Source organism: Castor canadensis, chromosome 1 (assembly GCF_047511655.1).
Source record: "Castor canadensis chromosome 1, mCasCan1.hap1v2, whole genome shotgun sequence".
NCBI classification, from domain to species: domain Eukaryota; kingdom Metazoa; phylum Chordata; class Mammalia; order Rodentia; family Castoridae; genus Castor; species Castor canadensis.
The window spans coordinates 34221102-34242449 of NC_133386.1; the positions used below are offsets into that span (position 1 = coordinate 34221102).

Sequence of the window (21348 nt, forward strand, 5' to 3'; positions counted from 1 at the left end):
TGAAAGGTAGTTTTTCTTGACATAATCTTTAAGAATTTTTTTTACCAATAATCTTGCAATAAGGTAATTTATTCTCAACAGAAGAGGGATAACTGCTATAAATAGAAATGTGGTTTGAAAATACATGAAATGCCTCTATAGCCGTGGCAGCTGTCATTCCTGATACAAAGAACATTTCTACAGGTGATCATGCTGCACATATAAGGTAAGTGGAAAATGTCTCTATGGAAACACAGACATATAGATACATGACTTACATTCCATAAGGCCAACATGCACATTTCTCAAACTTACTACTAGTAACCAATACACTTTTAACTGCCGTAGTTCCCCACAGCACCTGATATAATGCCTAATTACATAAAAATATTATTTGCTACTTTCCTCTCTCCTAAAAAATTAAGAAACAAATGCAGCATGGCTCAGTTTTAGCTTAATATTCACTGTATAACTATTTCAGTAACAAAAGGATCTTTATAAAACAACTAGTATATTTTAATATACTTATAAGTTATTGTTTCAGTGAAAGAGTTTGATTTCCCTTTGCTGCTTTTGCTAAACTATTGTGTACAGCTAAGGTTATATTTAGGACAGTTTAAATTTCCACAAGTATGATTTGGCACGCATTAGTTTAAACCATATGAAACCATACTTTATTAACAAAAAATAGTCAAATATTGACAATTTCATATGGTTTACCCTAATAGTAGGGTTGGTTTTAGAAGCCACTTATCAATTGAATAGGAAGATAAATAATTTCTGTTACTGAGTGAAGCTTAAGAACAAATTTACACAGAGAAAATATAATTTTCTAACTTGTAATCTTCCCAGAGTTGCCATTCTCCTTTGCAAAATGAGTATCATAGAATTTTTGCTACCCATGATTAGAATTTAAATTGTATATCTTATGTACTTCCCAGGTAGCAGAATTAAGCAAAGTTACTCGTTCATGCATTTCCAATGAAAATATGTGGTTGCAGTCAGTCAGCTATAGTGTAAGATAGTACATATCCTCAAGGTAGAATGCCTTGAAGTAGATCTTTCTTCAGTTCCATTTCTTAGCAGGGGATCTGGTAAAGTAGCTCCTGGTATCTTTTTAAGTTGGCTTGTAAAGTGTCATCATAACCATTCCACTCCTGGGTTACTTGTCTCAAGGACTTTTGATGATAGCGTGAGTGTTGAAATAGTTTCCCAAAGGAACAGAGCTTATTTTAATAGCTTCAAGATCCTTTGCTGCATTTTCAAGTATACTTGGGCAATAAAGATAATAATGTGTTATCTTTCCTATGTGAGACTGATTAACTGATGCTGACACACCTTCAGTCTTTTCCCAGGAGACAATTGATAGCACTTAATTATCCACATAGTGTCACATAAGTGCTTGTAACCAATGGAAAAAACACATATAGTAAATGGCTGATTGGACCCGTGGGCTTATTTTAAAAAGGAACAATTATGAGATTTGCCATCAGAAGGTCTGGACCAGATATTAATGATGAATATTTACCCCTACACAACCACAAACACGTTACTTAGCCACCATCTGTAAAGTAAGAATAATAAAGATTTGGGTTTCAAGAGTCTCCAAAGCTTTGATAAGGATTAGATGGAAGAGTGTTCAACAAGATATGACAATTCACCACAGACAAAATGGCTACTCCAATATTATTGATATTATAACAGTTAATATACTAAGCGTCTTCCTTTGAGATTCACATTGCAAATGGAAGGCTTGGAATATACTTTGATAATGTGAAATAAAACTGTCAAGACTCATCAAATCTAAGGGCATGTTTACTCAGGAAGTTAGATGTGATTTTATTATTTTTTACTTTTTTATTTATTGTTGTGCTGGGTGGGGGTACATTGTGGCATTTACAAAAATTCCTACAATATGTCAAATATATCATATTTGAATTCAAATCCTTCACCATCCTCCTTTATATCTCCCTCCCCCTATTCTTGGAATGTTTTCAACAGATATCATTTTTCCATTTACATCCATGTGTGTACCGTATCTGCACCAAATTCACCCTCCCACACTCTTTCTCCACCTCCTCCACCCCCCTCCCACTGATACCAAACCACCAAGGCAGAACCTGCTTTGCCCTCCTGTTTGCTAATTATGTAAAAGAAAAATAAATGATATTTTTGCTTATTTAAGATAGCTACACATGGAGTCTCCTTGTGGCACTTCCATGTATATATGTATTATAGTCCAGTTTGTTTCATCACCTCTATTTTTATTCTTTCCACTGGTCTTCATATCTGATTTTGTGCCAGAACCATTCTTTCTTCTGCTTTTATTGTTATGGCTCTATCGTATAGTTTGAAGTTTGGTATTGTGATACCTCCAGCATTCCTCTTTTTGCTGAGTATTGCCTTGGCTATTCATGGTCTTTTGTGATTCCAAATGAACTTTAGAGTTGATTCTTCAATTTCTGTGATGAATGTCATTCCAATTTTAATTGGAATTGCATTGAACATGTAGATTGCTTTTAGTAGTATATCTACCATTTTTACTATGGATTCTACCAATCCATGAGCATGGAAGATCTTTCCATCTTCTGTAGACTTCTTTGATTTCTTTCTTCTATTGTTTATAGTTTTCCTTGTAGAGGTCTTTCAAATCTTTTGTTGAGTTTATTCCTAGGTATTTTATTTTTTAGAGGCTATTGTAAATGGAATTATTTTCCTATATTCTTTCTCAGTCTGTTCATTGTTGGTGTGTAGAAAGGCTACTGACTTTTAAATTTTATTTTGTATCCTACTACTTTGCTGAAGCTGACTTAATTTTAAATGCTACAAGATGAGTGAAAATTTAGAAGCAAAAATGGGCAACAGTACAAATGTAGGCCTGGACAAACATGCACAGAGAAAGCAGGACTATTAGGATGTGGAGATTTCTGGGTTTTCATTGCCCAGCAGACTTTCCAGAAAACCTAAGACACAGAGGCAAACTTATAAAACCTTTTTGTCTTATACCTTTCTGTTTCTCTGTGGAACAGTGTCTGAGTTCAAATCACAGCTGCAAAAATTACAAGCTATGGAACCATAGGAAAGTTATTTGACTTCTGTGCCACGTTTTCTTCAGCTGTAAAATGAGACATTTTTTAGAAACCAGTAGTCCCTCCTTATCCAAGCTTTTGCTTTCCATGCATACCTAAAATAATGGCCCAAAATATTACACAAGAAATTCCAGATATAATTCCTAAGTTTCAAATTGTGTGTTGTTGTGAGTTTTGAGTAGCATGGCAAAATCTTGCACCATCCTTCTCTGTTCTGCTCCATCTTACCTGGAACATGAATCATACGTTTGTGCAGTGTATCCACACTGCATTAGACACTTAGTAACTATCTTGGTTATCAGATTGACCATGTCCTGGCATTTAACTAAAGCCTTATTTTATCTAATAGCCCTGAACTACAAGAATGATGATGCTGACAATTCTATTGTAGCATACTGTTATAATTTCTCTATTTTATTTTTTGTTATTGCTATCTGGAGTTTCAGACATGCACTGGGGTTCTTGGAATGACCCATTGTCTCACAGATAAGGGGTGGAGACTGCTATATATGAGTTTATATTCGTAAAACTCTTAGAATAACACCTATTATAAAATTAATGTGCAATTATTATTAGTTGTTATTATGATCCTCCTGTCCCTGTGCTAATCCCACATCAGCACTTAGGGCCTCCCCTGTTCCTTCTGGCTGTTTATACTTTAGCAAGCTTATTCTTCTTTGCTTTACTTATTTCTTCAGTCTGTTTGCTATCCCTTGCCTGCCCAAGCAATCACTCCACACAATAGCACTATAGAAGCTCCTGTGATGATCCCTGCTTGCAATACAGACAGAGCCAGCTCAGTCATTCCTCAGTTAGGAGTGGCTTTAAGCTAACATTAGCTATGGAACCAAGAGAATTATCTATCATATAATATACGTTACACAGTGCATTGCCATAAACAATCTAATTTGATATTTATTATAACCATGTGATCTGACCAGGTCGCATATTAGATAGTTGTCTAAGCAAGCCTCATTGCCAATCCAGGGCATAGCTATCTGATAGCCAAATCTACTAAATATCCCAAAGAACAGCATGCAGTGCTTTTATGTCTTCTACCACACTCTGGACTTCCTTCTGCCCCATGTTAGTAGATCCCGGTAGGTTATTCCACAACACTGAGATAACCTAGTCTCTCAAATACTGATGTTTACTTGATCATATTTGCTTTTCAACAATATTATATTAATTTTAAAAGGATTTAATCATACTTTTTACAAACAATATTCTGTATGTGCAAGAAGAGTCTACAAACTATTCAACAGAGCGAGGGGAGGCGTACAATCTTCTTAATTTTACTTTTGTAACAAAATGTACTTTTAAAATATAATAAGGAAATTCTTTAAAAGAACTACGTGTGCATGTATAATACTTTGTAAGCAATATATTCCAAATGGCCTGTGTTTTCCAGCTGAAGTAAAATATTTCAGTTCTTGGAGGACTCCATATAATCCTCATAGCAAGGAGCGCTTTCATGTGCTGCTCATGGAGTATTGACTGGCCTAATGTTTGTCAAGGCAAGAACTATTTTATACAAAGCAAATAATTATGTACCTAAGTCTCAGTTAATAACAGATACAAATTAATAATTCCTGCTGCTTCTTCCTAAAGGAGCTATTCCAAGAGTAATTGATGAAGGCTAATTCCTCATTTCCATTGCCTCATTTCCACATATATTTTGTGGTTTCCATGAAACCATATACCTTTAGTAAGACTGTATCAAAGAAGAGTCTCTGAAACATTTTTTAATACACTGTTGGTTTTATTTCTTTTTTTCTCCAGTAATTTGCAATTCTAAGGATTGCTACAATGTCAGGTGATGAAAAGAGAAAGAAAAACATTCTGTCTCCTATATAAAATTCTGTCACATAGGAAATCAAAATAATATCAAAGCTCCACAGTTTACCAAAAAAAAAAAAAAGTATCTTCAAGAATTAATGATGGTTACTCCAGGGATTTTTATACAAGACTGCCATGTTTCAAAAGCAAACTCAAAGGGAATCTAAGTTCCATAGAGTTGTACTCCTGGAAGTGGGAAGGGTTGTAGTAAAAAGGAAGGAAATCACCTGTAAATAACTTACAGGTCTATGTATGATGAAATTGAGGCAAAATCTCCATGGCAACCATGAATATTTAATTATAGGTTTAGTGACAATCCAAATTAAAAGTAATAGTCCTAATCACAGAAAGGGAAAATTTCATGTAACAGGCAAACATTTACTGAAATTTAAATTCTAGGATTTAACAATTCTAAAGCATTGTCATCTATATTGCTCATCCTTCCCAACATCATTAATGTATTACCTCTCTCAGTCATCAATAACCTTGCTGTAGCTCAAAGTTTATTTACTCAACTCAAACCTCCCAGAGACATAGTTCACAAAAACCTACAGTGTTTCCTGAGAGAAAAATGTTAAATCTTTTTCTTCAGTTATGAGTAGTTAGAATTGCTGCTACTCTTTCCCTAAATAACTGGTACCCTGTTTTCCTCTAGGGTTTGAGAAAGCTGGAAATAATCTGAACAAGGAGCCAGGAGTAGAGAGATCAGAATCACCAGGTGTACTTGTTTAAAATATACACAGAGTCTCCTGAAACCTTCCCAAATGTACTGAATTGAAAGTGCTGTTCTCAGCAAAAGTTAACTTTCAAATGCTCCTAGGAGATTTCCAAGAAAAGCCAGCTTTCTCAGTGGTGCCTGGGAGTGCCAGTCCTTGCTACTGGTTCTTGAAAGCATAGGGGAAACTGCATTGGGCATCAGCACCACTTGGGTTATGATGACAGTTCATGATAGAATTGGCTCCCCATGTCACTGCTGGGAGGCAAGTCTATGCAGCAGCTGTACCCACCAGAGCTTCTCCCTGTAGCTGGCCTCACAAAATAATGGAGGCACCCCGTGGTCTACTACTTCACACCCTGCAGCTCCCATTAGTGAGCTCAATATCATTCTCTCAAAGCATGGGAAAGCAGGTCCCTGCTGAGCACTCGCTTGGCACTGATGATACAAAATTGCACTTCTGAAATGAAACTTTTAAGGCTTTTTCTCAAAGTCTCCTTCTGTTTGCAGCCTGGATAACAACACACAGGCTTATCCATCCATGGTCTCCATTACCCCTCCTTCCCCAGGCTCTGAGACCTGATACCCTAGGATTATCTCACAGCTCAGAGTGATCTTCTCCGTTCCCTTTGGTGCAAGCCCAGGATGCTAGAATGCAGGGTTTAATCTCTTGGTGGGAACTGAACCTTGTTATCTTGGCAACCGGGTGGATGCCCTGAAGTATCCTTATAGTAAATCCACATGGTAAATATTTGTTGATCTCTTGAAAGCTATGTGGTGTGGAGAGTAGGGAAGGGGCTGAGCCAAGCTGGGGGAGGGTAGTGAGTGGGGGTTGCTGGAGCAAAAAGATCAAAGAAATAGGCAGATATGATGCGGCTAAGATAAAAGAGGCCAGAGGCCAGCCCCGAAGTGTGCAATGACCATATGGACACAGACAGTGTTGAACTTGAGACATATAGATTGAAGTTGAGGGCTAGGATTTCCTTAACTAGATCAATGAAGAATTTCTCTAAAGAATTTTTCAGCTCTAAAATGATGCACTTTTTTCCAGAAATATGATATTTTAGAATGCTCTAAAAGTTTTGGCATGTCTCTAAAATTCTCAGGCAAAAGACAATGTAATAAACCTTAGGCTCAGTGGGTTTGGCATTGGTCACCTGATGAATAACGCCCTGACCTTAATGTTTATCCTAAAACATAAACATTGTTGCTTAATTACTGTGTTATAATTAAGGCATATGTGTTTCATAATGTCTTGATTTATGGGTGGGCCTTAAAAAACTCTAATTTTTCTTATTTCTAAATTAAATTTGTATTTAAAGGATATTATAAAAGTCTGAAAGTTATCATCCCATGCTTAGCCAAATATATACATTAAAAAGTATAACTGTTTAGACATTGATGTCCAAAATAAAAATTTTTCTAGAAGCATTATAATACTTTATAAACTAATAAAAAAGAAGTATACAAAAGAGATATGCATATATATTTAATAAGTGATACAATGACAAAGCTCTTTCCTCCATGGAATTGTTCTCTAAAACCCAAAGTCCAACCTAATTATAGGACATTAGGCAACCCTAAGTTAAGTAATAGTCTATAAAATATCTCTTTAACAGCTCCTAAAATATCTATTGAGACTATGACAGATCAGAGGCAATGAAGGAGACTAGAAACAATGCACTATCCTGAATTTGATTCCAGTGAGAAAAAAAGACATTAGTGGTAAAAATAATCAAATCTGAATGAAGACCTTGGTTTAGTTAAAAGCAATACACCAATGTTAACCTCTCAATTTTGACAAATGCTTTGTGTGATCTCTCTTCAGTGGGTGAAGAGTTGAGGTGATTTCCTGTACTCTTCTTATATTTATATAAATTTAACATGCTTCTAAAATAAAAAGGTTCCCAAAAATGCCAGTGTGACTTTACTTCTATTTATAGTAGGTGATATAATTATGGTCAACATTTCCAATGATAACAACTAGACAAACTGGATAAAATATATGAAATTGTCTATCTAAAGCCACATGAGAGCTATCAAGAAGACAAAGAATAACCTTCTCCATGTCAAAAAGATGTCTAGAGAGGTGAATGGTATACCTGACAGCTTTGGTCCTATGGGCATTTTTCTGCCCAAAACATGTCTGAGAGACTGTGCAGTGCTTCTGACAGCCTTGCTGTAGTAAGGGGACAAAAGATAGATTCTGGGACATGTAGAAGTGGGACTTTGGTAAATCCCATACATGTTGGCTTGGACTCCAAAGACAGGCAACCTAGGAATGACAGTAACTGCAATGAAAGCAGCTGCTCTTGGGTTACAGTGAAGTTATAAGTCATCTGAGTGCCCCAGAAACATGAATCCCTAAATTGTTTTAAGAGGATCCAGATTGCCACGGGGAAGCAGAAGCATCAGAAAATCCTCACAGGATGACCTTAATACCCTAATCCTTCAGTTATTTCTATGCATAATTTTTCAAATACAACTTCTGTTATATGAAGTAATTAGGCATAGGAGGGTGTAATAGAGCATGAAAAAGAATCAATGAAAGGCAATGAAATATACGCCCAAATGTCAGATATTAGAATTATCAAACAAAAATTTTTACATAGTACTTTATATTCAAGGAAACAAAAGTAGGATCCTGAAAGTTTCAAAATAAATTATATTACTAAAAAAATTTAATATAAATTAAAACATAAAACTAGAAATTCTAAACTATTTGAAAATGAAACAGAAATTCTAGAAACTAACAAATATGACAAATAGAATTCTAGGAATAGTTGCAATATATTTTACATAGCTCAAGAAAGATTTTAATGAACTAGAAAGTATAGCAGAAGAAAATATCTAGAATAAAGGTACAGAAAGACAAAAGGATCTGTGTGAGAGCACAGATGCCTTAGAACAATAATATATTAAACTAATCTAAAAGAAATTCAACCTCAGAAAGATTAATTGATCTATTTGAGGTCCCACAAAGAACTAGGACTGGGTTAAAAATCCAGGTCATCTTCTACTTTCATGTATGTTTTTTCCATACCATTATACATCAGAATTAGGACTCTTGATGTATAATGGATCCAGCAATAGTATGCACAGTTCCTCTAAACCATTTGTGAATTTAGTAATTACTAACTATTTTTTATCAACTCCTACTCTTTACTAGAATATGGAAGAAATATTTACCAGGGAATTAGGGAATGTGGGTTCTCATTTCAACTCTATCAAGGGATGATTGAAAGTCTTGGATATTATCACTTGCTTTATCTGAACCAGTTTCTTCTAAAAAGTAACATATTCTACAAAGCAAACTATAAAATGAGCAGATAGTCTGGGAAAGGCCTGAATTTAATTCTCATTCTTAAATCCCATCTTTTTATTTCAGACATTTTCAATTACTTTCTGTCCTTACTTCAATCTCTTCCCTGTAGAAGAGGCAAGTAGATTTAAAGAAACACAACACAGGAAAAACTGAATTAGTTGTTAATAGTAACCATCACAAGTAGTTTTTAGTGAATGTTGTCTTAGAGCAAAACAATATAATCAGTTAAAGAAACAAACAAACAAAAAACAGCAAACATATCTGTTTATTCCATGTATCAGGTTGACAAAGTCTGAAGAGTAGAGAACCACCATTAATGTAAGGAGGTCATGGTGAGGACATTTGCAGATAACTTCCTACATTATGTATTTACTGAAGTATATTTGACATTACTCAATCAATTTCTGAATTTAAGAAATGACCAATAACTATTATTCTTGGGTAAATACTGAATGCAGGAGAAAAATTCAACTCACATATGTTCATTCTCTTTGCACTTGCTACTTCCATACCCTTAGATCAAAGTGGCCAAAAATTGACTGCATCTGGGCACAAAGCAGGTTGAACAGCTGTTTGACTCACTTCATTTGACTCCTTGTCATTCTGTAGATTGAGATCTCTGCTGAGAGCATCATTTGGAATGATTTCTCCCCAAACTGGTATTTTTGAATATGGAATTTGAAATGGAGTGAAGTACTGCTGGACATTCACAGAATAATATTGCCAAAAGGAATCTGATAGATTTATGTCAAAAACCTACCTTCCCCCACACACCCAAAATATTTAGACATAGCCTAGATTGGTTGAAGTGACATGTTCCAATGTGAATCTGGGTTTTCTGAAACTGCGTATGTAAAAAATGATGCTAGGCTTCAGATATCTGACTAGGAGAGACTATCAAACATTAGTAGAGACAGTCCCCAAATGATGGCTTAGGACTTTTTTTGACCTTCTGATGGGGAAAAAGTGACATGCATTCAATAGAAATGTATTTTGAATTTGGACCTTTTCCCAGGCTAGTGAGGTGCAGTCTGATCCCCCTCACTATGGTGGGCAGCAGCAATGAGCTGTGGCTGCTTGTCAGCCATGTTATCGCAAGGGAGAAACAATCAATGCTCTTCAGTATGCTCAGTTGTCAGTGTTTTTTAAGTCATTGTGTTCTCCTATCTCATCACACCTGTGAAACACTTATTGTGTCATTTGTTCCCATACAATTACTCTGCTTTTCAGTTTCAGTACAATATTCAATAAATTGCATGAGCCATCCAACACTTCATTATAAAATGGGCTTCGTGTTAGAAAATCTTGCCCAATGGTAGGCTAATATAAGTGGTCTATGCACACTTAATATGACCTAGGCTACACTGTTTGGTAGGTTTGGATGTATTAAATATATTTTCAGCTTATGATCTTTTCAACTTATGATGAGATTTTCAGGACACAACCCCATGGTTTGTTGAGAATGATTTGTAGAAGTGAATAGAATAAAAGGAGGTAATCCACATACACTAAAGAGAGATGGGTTAGAAAGGTAAAATAAAGAGGCATTAGAGAATGCAAGAGTCAGTAAGTCAAAGTTTGGGTATTTGAGAGAAGAGTAATAAGTATAGCAATTACTATTATTATTATAACAGGAATTATATAATAATTCACTAAGTAATCTTGACAATCATACATGATATTAGTTATTATTGTTGCTCCCAGGTTATGGGAGATAAAACTGAGGCACAGAGAATGTAAGTAACTGAATCTGACACACACACACAGCTAATAAAAGGAAGCCATGGTTTGAATCTGTGGTTAATGAATAAGATTAATGAATAACAGGATTGCAAAACACTGTTGAGTTAAGCCCAGAGCTCAGCTTGCATATAATTAAAAGTCTAAGAACCTTTGTACATTGCCATTCAGGAAGGCTGGACCAAAAGGAAGACACCCCACTGCAACCTTCTGTGGTGACAGAAGAAACACATCCAAGGATTGATGGGATTTCTTTTTATTTGAGCATTTCATGTGGTTATACTTCTTCACAAATTCCCCTCTTTTGTCTCCATCTTCAGACCCAGTACACACAATTGCAAGGTTTTCTTTAAGCTCTCCAGTCCTGGTCCTCTCTAATCATTAGCAATTGTCATTGTCAGGAAAGTTTCTTTATATGTAAAATTAATCACTGACTTTCCAACTTAAACCCATTTCCTCTTCTCTGATCATTATTGGAGATACGAAGCACATGAAAGCAGTTAACATTCTAATCACCTCAGGTTTTTCCTTTTTTTACTTAATAACTCATTTAAAAGTACTTCTGCTAGATCCCATTTAAAAATCTATCTGACATTAATTACTGATATATCCAAGTCTTTCTGACAGGGCTGTTTTGCTATATTAAATGTACATCAATGGTGAGTTTTCTCATCTTACCTCTCCATTTTCTAAAGGGTGTATCTTCGAATAAAATGAAGTGCAGATCACCTCATCGTCTTTGGCATATGATGGGGGCCCGGTGCGAGGATAAATATTGTAGAGGGTCAGGCACTCCGTGTCTGTCACGGCATGATACTGCCAGGGCTTGTACTCTACATTATCCAGCGAGCGTTCCAAAATCCAGTTTCCAGGCCGAGGGGAGTTGGCTGCTTTCACAATCACATAAGCAATCTGGAACACCTGGTGAAGAGCAAGAATAACACAGCCTTGACTTCCAAAGTGCTTCAGCTGTTTTATGTCAAATGTGAGGCTAACTGCTACCTGAGACTTTATTCCAGATTTTAGTCTATAGTTCTATTATGTTCTCTGAAATGATTTTACTATTGCACATTCATATTTAATAACTTTTTTCTAAGATAAGATGTTCCGTTTTGACAGCTATGGCTTTAAAAACAATGGGTTAAGACTAGACTTCAGTCCTCTAACAATTCATTGGCATTATTTCACCTAATATTCAATGTTACATTCTATCTATTACCACTGAAAGCATTTGCTGCCTACCAATTTATTCACCTTACACATTAGAGACAATAAAATATGCATTAGAAGTACCATGTGTAGATAATACTTGATAGTATAGAAAAGGTGCTTACCTATATCATTAATTCTCAAAAAACTGTCATTTCAATGGACTTAAAGTGGTACAGTAAAAAGAACATAGGGCTTTGGAAATACAGTCCTGTGTTCAGATCTTGGGCCAAGCATTTATATGAACCTGGGGAGATTACTTTTGCTACTCTTAGCTTCCTTTTCTGTAAATTAAGCACACCACTGAGAAATTGTTTGTATTAAATGAGATAATATGTAAAGTGCTTAGCAAAGAACTTCACAGTAGGTAATAAATGTCAATTCCTCTACATCCCAAAATAAAAAAAAATGGAGGAGAAATTTCACTGCCAGGTAGACAGTTGATTGAAACTATAACATATTAAAGGGTTTTCTGTATCTTTTCTTTACAAGAGGTAAACACACGAAAAGTGGAGAAATCAAGAAAAAGGAACCATTAGTAAAGTCAGCAGTGATAATGGAGGGGAGTGTGGCAATCCCTACTTTCAAATCTTCATGGAATTTGAGATCTAAAAAGAAACATTCTGAATGTTTTGAGATAGCACCTATGTATATCTTTACCAATGCAGTCTAAAAGAATAATGTCTAAACATTTTTCAGTGACATGTGCAATGAACTGGGTAAAAATATAGATACAAACCATTGTCAATTACCATCTTACAAAAAAACCTGTTGATAATACATGACAATGAGACAGGAAAGCACAATAATAATAAAGCAATTTGATATATTCTTGATTGGTAAATGTGCTATGTTGACCTTGACACTCTAAGTTCTGGGTTGTTAGAGTCAATGGGGGAAGCACAACTAGGAGGAAAGTCTGGCTACAATGTGATTTAAGAGCCTGCTGCTCATATAAGAAATCAGAAGAGAAGGTGCTAGAAATGAACTCTATCTACTTCATGGTTTTGATACAGAACTTCACAAATTCATGCATAGTCCCTGTGTTGTGCTCTAAGATCTGAATTTACAAATATGAAAAGTTGGCATAGAAGGGGCAAAATACAGGGCTCTGATGCTGGTGCTTTGAGATCTTTACCAGTATGTGAGCCCTGTGTGAATATGAGGGGAGAACCACAGGCTATCAAATGACTGAACTTAGGGCCAGCATATATTTCTTAGGTATCGTTGTGGAAAAGCTGATGGCTAAAATACTGAATGCTGAAATGCTTCTGTTGGTACTCAACTTCCCAACTCCCTCCTCTTTCCTGAGACCACTGGATACCATCCAGCAGAGTAAGGAACAGCCAAGACATCTATTCTGATTAGTATAGACTTGGATCATTCTGTTTTATTGCTTATCCTTGCAGATGAGAAATGAGTTTATATTTGCAAAGGTATATAGATTGATATAATAGCAGGTAAATGCACATACTTATTTATGGGCATATAAATACTTGAAAATACTTAAACGTTTGGGCAAGGATGTGTAAAGTCATTAAAGCTGTTATCTCTGGGGTTTGAGAATGAGGAATTAAGAAGAGAAGGAGGGGCAGAGCTTTTTACTTCATCCTAATATCAACACTTATGTGTCCACATAAATAGCTATGGTTTTATAAAGTTATTACTGTCTTTTGTTTGCAGTGCTGGGGGACTAACTCAGGACTTCACACATGATAAGCAAGCTCTCTGTCACTGAACCACATCCCCACCCCCAAGATTATTTTTAAAATAAAGAAAAATCAAAATAAGTATCAGAGAAAGGACAAAAGTAGGAGTGAGATGGAACATACTTCATCAACTATCATCCAAAGTATTTACTATTTCTGAATTTTTAAAAGGTTGTTAATAAGGAATTATTTTTAGATAATTCATATTCAATGACTTACCACATAAAACTTGCATATTACAAGATGTAAAATTACTATAATTCTTTTGAATTATTTTTTGTAAGTTTTAGTTGAATAACCCAAACTACTGTAACATCCTACCATGTTCCTGCTGTTAAAAATTAGTCCCTTCAGTACTCTAGAGTCTGAATGCCAGGCAACATTTGCACATTTTGTGACTTACATGAACTAAGGTACACGTTTATTTCCTGTTCATCTTATTGTGTCCCTAAAAACTAGAGAAAATTAGTTCTATAACCCTCTGTTTCCCAATATTTCAATTTCAATATTTCTTGCATGGGTTCCAAAAGCAACCCATGCAAGAGATGACAAATACAAAATGGTATATGGCAGAAAGAACCATAAATACTTTGAATTAGAATCTTTCCTTCCAGAAAAAAATTGCAGTTATTTTTAAGAGATAAAAAAGAGAGACAACAAAGCACAGGTACTCGATAAGAAAAATAAAGATACACCAAGGTTATGGATGAAGAAGTTTGTTAGAAAGTAGCTCAGCAAGGAATATAGGAAGAGGCCACATTCTGTAGGAGCTGCATTATGGTTTTATGATTCAAGAGGTTCTGAATTGGCTCTGGAATAATAAATGAAAAATAATCCATGAGAAAAGTTCTATAAGAAACCCTACAAACACCTCCTAAAATTTAATATAACAGCCATCATTAAATGACGTGAAAAAGCAGTCACTGCCTACAATAATATTAAAAGCGTCCCATTTCAAAACAATATCCCTCTTTCATTTATTTTATATGGATTCTTTCACATCCCATGCAAAATTAATTAAATCTGTTGGCATGTAGTATTATAAATAAACTTCTTAAAGTGTTGTAAATAACATTATTGAAAAACACAATGAATAGAAGTATTCTTTGAAGTCTTCAGAGAATGACTGAAAATTTTAACAGTGAATTTCTAAGTACTCTAAATTTTCAAAGGTCCTAATAGACTAGCTCTTTAATGTTATCTAAGCTGCTTTTATTAACTGTCTCTTGTGTTTTCAGTATAAAGACTCTTCAAAATCAGTGGTGTTAATACCTTATTTCCAGATGACTAAAGCTCCAGTCTGTTATGGTGTATAACAAGAAAAGCAAACACCCCATTATAAGGAGTACTAAGAGTGCTAGGCTTCAATGAACATAATACATCAATGTGATATGCAAATGTTTTTCTGTTGCAGGGAAGTTTTTACAAACTTGGTGCCTGAACAAAAACCAGAAAGCAACTCTTCACATGATACCAAACATCTGAACAAAGGAAACTTTCCATTTTCAATTACATTTGTTACTCATTTGAATGTCACCTATCAACCTAGAATGTAATTATATCATCTGATGCAGCATTGAATTAAATGTTCCTTCTCTGATAAGCAGACTATTAAGAATGTGATCTCAGTTAACGTGGCATTGGAGAACAGGATCTGTCTGAAGAACACTTTAATCCCCAAATGACAATGACTGTCACATGAAGAGATCCTTTCCACCATTTCATATTACAGACAAGATAAAACGGTACTTGTTTAGCATTGGTATAAAAAGAGTTCTCACTGCCTGAAGTTAGTAACCTAGGAACTTGGAGCAGTCTAGACACTGCTCTGGACCTGGTTTCTTAGCTCACCTATAACTCATATGAGCTAAAATCAAATTTCTAGCACATGAATTGCTGGGTGTATATTTGAAAAACAAAACAAAACACCTCTATTACTCTCAGGAACCCCTTTAACCTAGTCTCTTTGTCTTCAAAAGAATTATATATCTGGAAAAGTGTTACCAAAGAGTATTGTATTTTGAACATTGTAGAGGCATTTGAGGGTCCCTGGCACACAGTTAAAATAGCCAGAATAAATATGACTCCTTAAGGATGTAACAAGGTCATAGAACATAACTTTTCTATATGCTTTTCTCCATAAAAGCCGTAAAAACATTAATGCAGGCTATTTATGGAGCCAGGACTTCCTCCTTCTCATTAGACCTGACTTACTGTCTTCCATGTCTTTTCTCCTAATCTCTCCATACAACATGTAGCCCTCTATGTTCTGCCCAGTGTTGAGCTCTGCTTTCTTCTCCAGTGTTGTCTGTGAACTTCCTATAGCAGAAGGCTGTCCAGAGAACAAAACTGCTTCATTATGAAGGAAATGCTGCAATACTCTGTTAATTGCTCTTGCCCATGTTATAGAGTTTAACATTTCCATCTGCTATGATGAAAAGGATAAGGTGGATTCAGCATTTTTTTCTTGAAGGTTTGTGGGGGAGTTGCTGATGAAACAGAGGTCGTAGCCTAATGAACTCAGAGTGGCTGAGGCCCTGGTAAAAGTCTAATACCTTACAGAGGCAGGTCTGATGGAAGCAGAGGTGAAGTGTTGGCTTTATAAATGGAAACAATTGAAAGTCTGTGAACAACAGAGTACTCACGAGCCTCACTCCCACCTAAGTCACATAAAGCTAGGCTCTTTCACCCCAGCAATATTTCTGAGCAATCTCATAAAATTAGTTGCTCCCTATTATATTACAAATTTTTTGAAGAGACAATCATATAAATTCTGAAAATACTATTATTGGACTTGACTTTAAGTCAAGCTCCAACCATAAAAGTTTTTTAAATGATGATTTAAACTTTAAAAAAAATTTCATCTAAGAATATAATCAGTCCTTATTTTCTACCTGAGTTCTGTGTCCTCTTATTCATTTCATTGTAATAAACCTACAATAATGTGGTATGAAGGTACAGAAGAGCTCACCTACCCATACTTTCTACCTTCAGGCAAATCCACTTAAAATAATTTCACATACTAAAACGATCTGTAATTGTCATGCAATTATAATGTGCAGTCCACTTATCTAACTCTCTTCCACCAAGTACATATTACAATTGCTGAGCATGAACTCGCTGAAGTTGTAGGTAAGCAAATGTGTCATTTTACCTCAGGGTAAGTGGCTCCCAGGTCACAAGAGAAACAGAAACACTCTGCTCCCAATTAAACCAGATTTTTAAAATATTCACATGAACTCATGTGGAGTTAATACATTTGAAAATGAATTTAAGCTACCACCTCAGAATTCTTATGAAACAATAATCTAACTGAATGATAATAATGATAATCCTTTGAAGAAAACACATGCAATTATTTGTTGAAATTATTTTCAAGAGTTTAAATGCCGAACTCTTCAAGAATCAGTAGTGAAGAAGCTCTGAAAAATAACAAGAGTTACTCTTCAGCTCTCCCTGAGTTAATACTTAAATATAATGCAAGTACATTTTTCATGAAAAATACTAGTTTTTTCCCCCTATAGTTGGACAAGTTGATTAAAAGTTAACTTGGAAGAACTTTTCAAAGAAAGATAACCAAGAAAATCCTGAGGCTGCAGAGCAATGAATGGAAGCACCCACTGTTAAATGAAAAACCAACAGAGAATACATTGTATAGTACACAGTGTGCTATCTTTACTATGAAAGGGGCCTCTACTGAAACAATGAGTCTCTGGCCATTAATGCTCTTCTTAATGCCACTAACACACCCCGAATAGAAATATTCAGACATTTCTGTAATGTATTAGGAGCACACAGCACCATCAATAGACGAGCCATGCCAAAATATGAAACTAAATCAGAACAAATCTCTGAGCCATTTTTCAGACAATGCAGTGGTACAGGAGCATGTGCCTCACACACCAAGAGTGCAATTAGCAAAATGCAGAATGTGAGAACCTTCACTGGACAAACAATATGGTTTCTTAAAAAAATAAATTGCAAGGAAGTGAAAATATTGAAGTTTATAGGTTGGGAGAGGCTAAAGAGATCTAAACAAACAAATAGAGTGCATGTCTCCATGTACATCCAGATTCAATCAACCATTTAAAATAAAATCAGAGGCACATGTAAAGAATTTGAGTCCTTTCTGAATACTTGTTAATATTACAGAAAAATTAGCAGTACTTTTTAGGTGTGACAATGTTTTTTATTTACCAAAGAATGTTATCCTTCAAAGGTATATAATGAAATATTCATAGAGAAAATTATATATATATGGAGTTCACTTTCAAATAATACAGGAGGCAGAGTAAGATGCGGGTGATTTTGGAATTCCTACAAGGGGAGCCATGAGTTAATTCTTATATGTGAGTGGGTGTTAGCTACATTTGGGTCCTTGGTAATTTCTTTACTTCTGTGTGTGTTTGAAAATTTTCACAATTAGAATATAAAATAATACAACTCATTTTTAAAGAATTAATTCTCTTTCACATAACAATATTACTAGTAGCAATAGTAATGTTTGTTCTTAAAATGCAAACACAACACATTTTCTTAATTATGTTGATAAATAGTTAACTCTGTATCTAACTGTGACTGTATTGCATTTTGAGATCAAGAAATATGTTTTGGAGTTGGAGGTATGTATCTAGTGGTAAATTATCTGCTTTGAAAGCAGAAACCCTGAGTTCAAACCTCAGTTCCACCAAAAAAACTGAAAAAAGAAAAAGAAATATATTGTCATAATTGGTAACTCTAAAGGGCATTGTTGGTCTATAAGGTCTTAAAATTTTAGTCTAGTCTTAACAAAACTAGTCATATGTAAATGGGATCCAAATTGGAATGAATAAGGTCCTCCCTCAGTTTATTAATGCGTTTTTTACTCCACGCTTCATTAAGTTACTATCATTTTAAACAATTTTAGCTGCAGGGGAAACCCAGGCAAGCATTTTCCTTGTCTTTATCACTGCCCTTGACATCTCTTTTCTGCTCACATGTTTCTCTCTCATTTGAAACAATCTATGGCTTCAAAAGATTGACCTGCCTCCTGTGAATAAGTCATTGGCTCAGCATGGCATTCACTCCAGCTACTGGTAAAAGAGCAGGTAGGCTGAGTCCCCCATAGAACATGACAGTCTTTTCAATGAAGCCATCACAGAGAACAATATTGGTGTGAATCACAGATGATCAAAAGTGTGACAGTTTAAAGTTTGCCTTCTAAAAATTATTCACCCTGGAGAAATACCCAGCATTGCCTTTGTTTTTGTGCTTCTATAGTTACCAGAGTAAGAAGAACCTATGCATTCTCCAATTTATGACACTACAGACATGAATGAATCATTCTAGTTCAAAGCATTTGAGGAATAATAGCAAAGATTTGTAGTGATGAGAAGAGTTAGAAATATAATGTTAACAGTGTAGAATAACAAATCAAAGACAGAATGAAACTTTCTGATCTTAGTTCATGAATGCTTTCAACAGATCAGAGTCACTTAACACTTACCCAGTTTTAGTTATTACAAATGAAATAGCACCAGCTATTTTCATGCTTATATATTGCTCCATGTTCTTGTCCTTCCTGAAGGACTTTTTAAAGAATAATCTGTATTCCTTATTGTTTATTACTTTACCACCTTTTCTCTATTAAATTTTCTGCAATGTATATATTACCTACCACCTTAGCCTAACCAACTCAGAGAGTTACCAGTGACCTAGTTGGAAAGTTCCTCTCCCTTTTCTCCATCTTCATCTTTTTTTGAAGTATCTACAGCTTTTGATTATTCTCTTCTCCCTCTTCCAGAAACTCCCTTTCTCTTTAGAAATGTGATATTTATTTAAAATTTAGGAATTTTTTAAAGAAAGACATAGTTTCCTAAAATAGCTCTTTGCCTAAAATGGAATGTAAACAACAGAAGATGAGTATATTATCTTATATGGCAAAGGATCTCTGGGGATATGATTTAGTTAAAAACCTTGAGATGGGAAGATAATCCTGGTTTACCTAGGAGAGCCCAATACATACAAGGTCTTTAAAAGTAAAAGAAAAGGCAAAAGAAGGAAGAGCAATGCCACTTGAAAAGTATTCAATTTGTTGTTGGCTTTGAAGTTGGAAAAAGGATGTGATTATAAGCCAAAGAATCCAGGTGATTGAGGGAAGTGAATAAAGGAAGTAACTTCTGTCCTAGAGTATCCAGAAGGAAATGTACTCCTGATCACATTTCAATTTTAGTCCAGTGAGACTCATATAAAACTTTTAGCCTATTAAACAGTAAGATATAAGTTTGTGTTGGCTTAAGCCAATTTTATGTTAATCTGTTATGGCACCAAAATAAAACCAATATACAAAGTAACTAGTCCTACTCCACATCACTAAAAGGCTAAGATGCAAGATTATAGTAGGCTTTCCTGTTTTTGCTTTTTTGTTTAACAATACCTTTCATGTGTGTGCATATTTCAACTAATTTCATTACACATATATTTTGTATATCTTAGTTTATAACCTAACCAGGTTTGCATGACCCATTTTATATTTCAAGCAACCAACTCAACATCTCTCATGACAGCATACTTTTGCTTTGTAATGAAGCAGTTTTGCCTTCAGATGTTTACCACTGAAGCAAAGTTGGAAGTTGCTAGCAGTAGAAAATGTAGCATACTCTGTTTTCTCACTATGTAGCCAAGGCTGACTGTGATCTTGGGATCTTCCTGCCTTAGCCTTTGGACTGCTGGGATTACAGACATCCACCACACCCAGTTTTATATAGACATTTTCTAAAGACTAAATGCCAAAATGTTCACAAAGTTTTTTCAAGTCTACCATTTTAAAAGGACATGTGATAAAATTCTTATAAGAATCACTTTAAAAATTCCTCACTCTACTCTGTCTAGATTTATCCTGATTCTTTTTGAGTCAGCAACTTCCCCAAAACATAGTATTGCTTTGGTAAGGTCAACTCAAAATTGATTTATGAAGTGCTAAAGGTTGGATTTCTTAATCTCAAAAGAAACTATAGCACACAAACAACTTCTCTCCCCTCTCCATGTCGCTTTCATAAAAAAGTGTTTTGCTGTTACCATGTTTGCCTGCTTATGGATGTTCAAAGTTCTCCATCTAGGCCTAATTGGCTACACCTAAAGTCTTTTTTAAAATTTTTTGAATGCTACAATCAAGCATGTCTAGTTTAATCAAACTAAAACATACTGTAGAAGAGGAAAAAAGAAAATCTTTTAAAGTGATAAGAAAACAATTTCATAACATTTAAATCTTTCCAATTCAATAGACTACTAGTTGTCCCAAAAATTGAGCAAATAATTTTTGACCCATTCTGTGGTCCCAGTGTCTAGTTGTGGACATTCAATCATCTTGTAAAATGACTGATTTATGGAAAAGCATTCTCCAGAAAAATACTACATTTGTTTCCCTTTACAATGGGACAAAATGTTGCTGCTGAATTCTGATTTTGAAAGTACTATCCAATAAAATATTTAGTCACAAAGACTAGAAGAAAATCTTAAAGAATGATATATCTCTGAGAAACAAATAGTATTTCACCAGTACAGACTCAAGCTCTCTCTCATTTGTGAAACCCAAGGCATAAAACAAAATCCATGGGGCTTCCTGAGCAGTATAAGTGACTACAGTTTCTTCACAGCAAATGGTAAGGCAGCAAGGTCAACAGTAATAAAACCTGACACTAGAAACCATGTCCATCTACACAGATAAGAAAGGATGACACAGAATATCCATGTAATTCTACCATA

At 35.1% G+C, this 21348-nt stretch overlaps 1 protein-coding gene across 4 annotated transcripts in view; it reads right to left on the bottom strand.

The window, feature by feature from the left end:
* Lama2 (laminin subunit alpha 2) overlaps window positions 1-21348 on the bottom strand; it is a 630868-nt gene that overhangs the window by 394134 nt on the left and 215386 nt on the right. For all 4 annotated transcript variants that reach the window (XM_074074982.1, XM_074074980.1, XM_074074975.1 and 1 more), the window contains exon 4: window positions 11366-11608. In XM_074074982.1, coding sequence (XP_073931083.1) covers window positions 11366-11608 — 243 coding nt within the window. The remainder of the gene's footprint in view (window positions 1-11365; window positions 11609-21348) is intronic.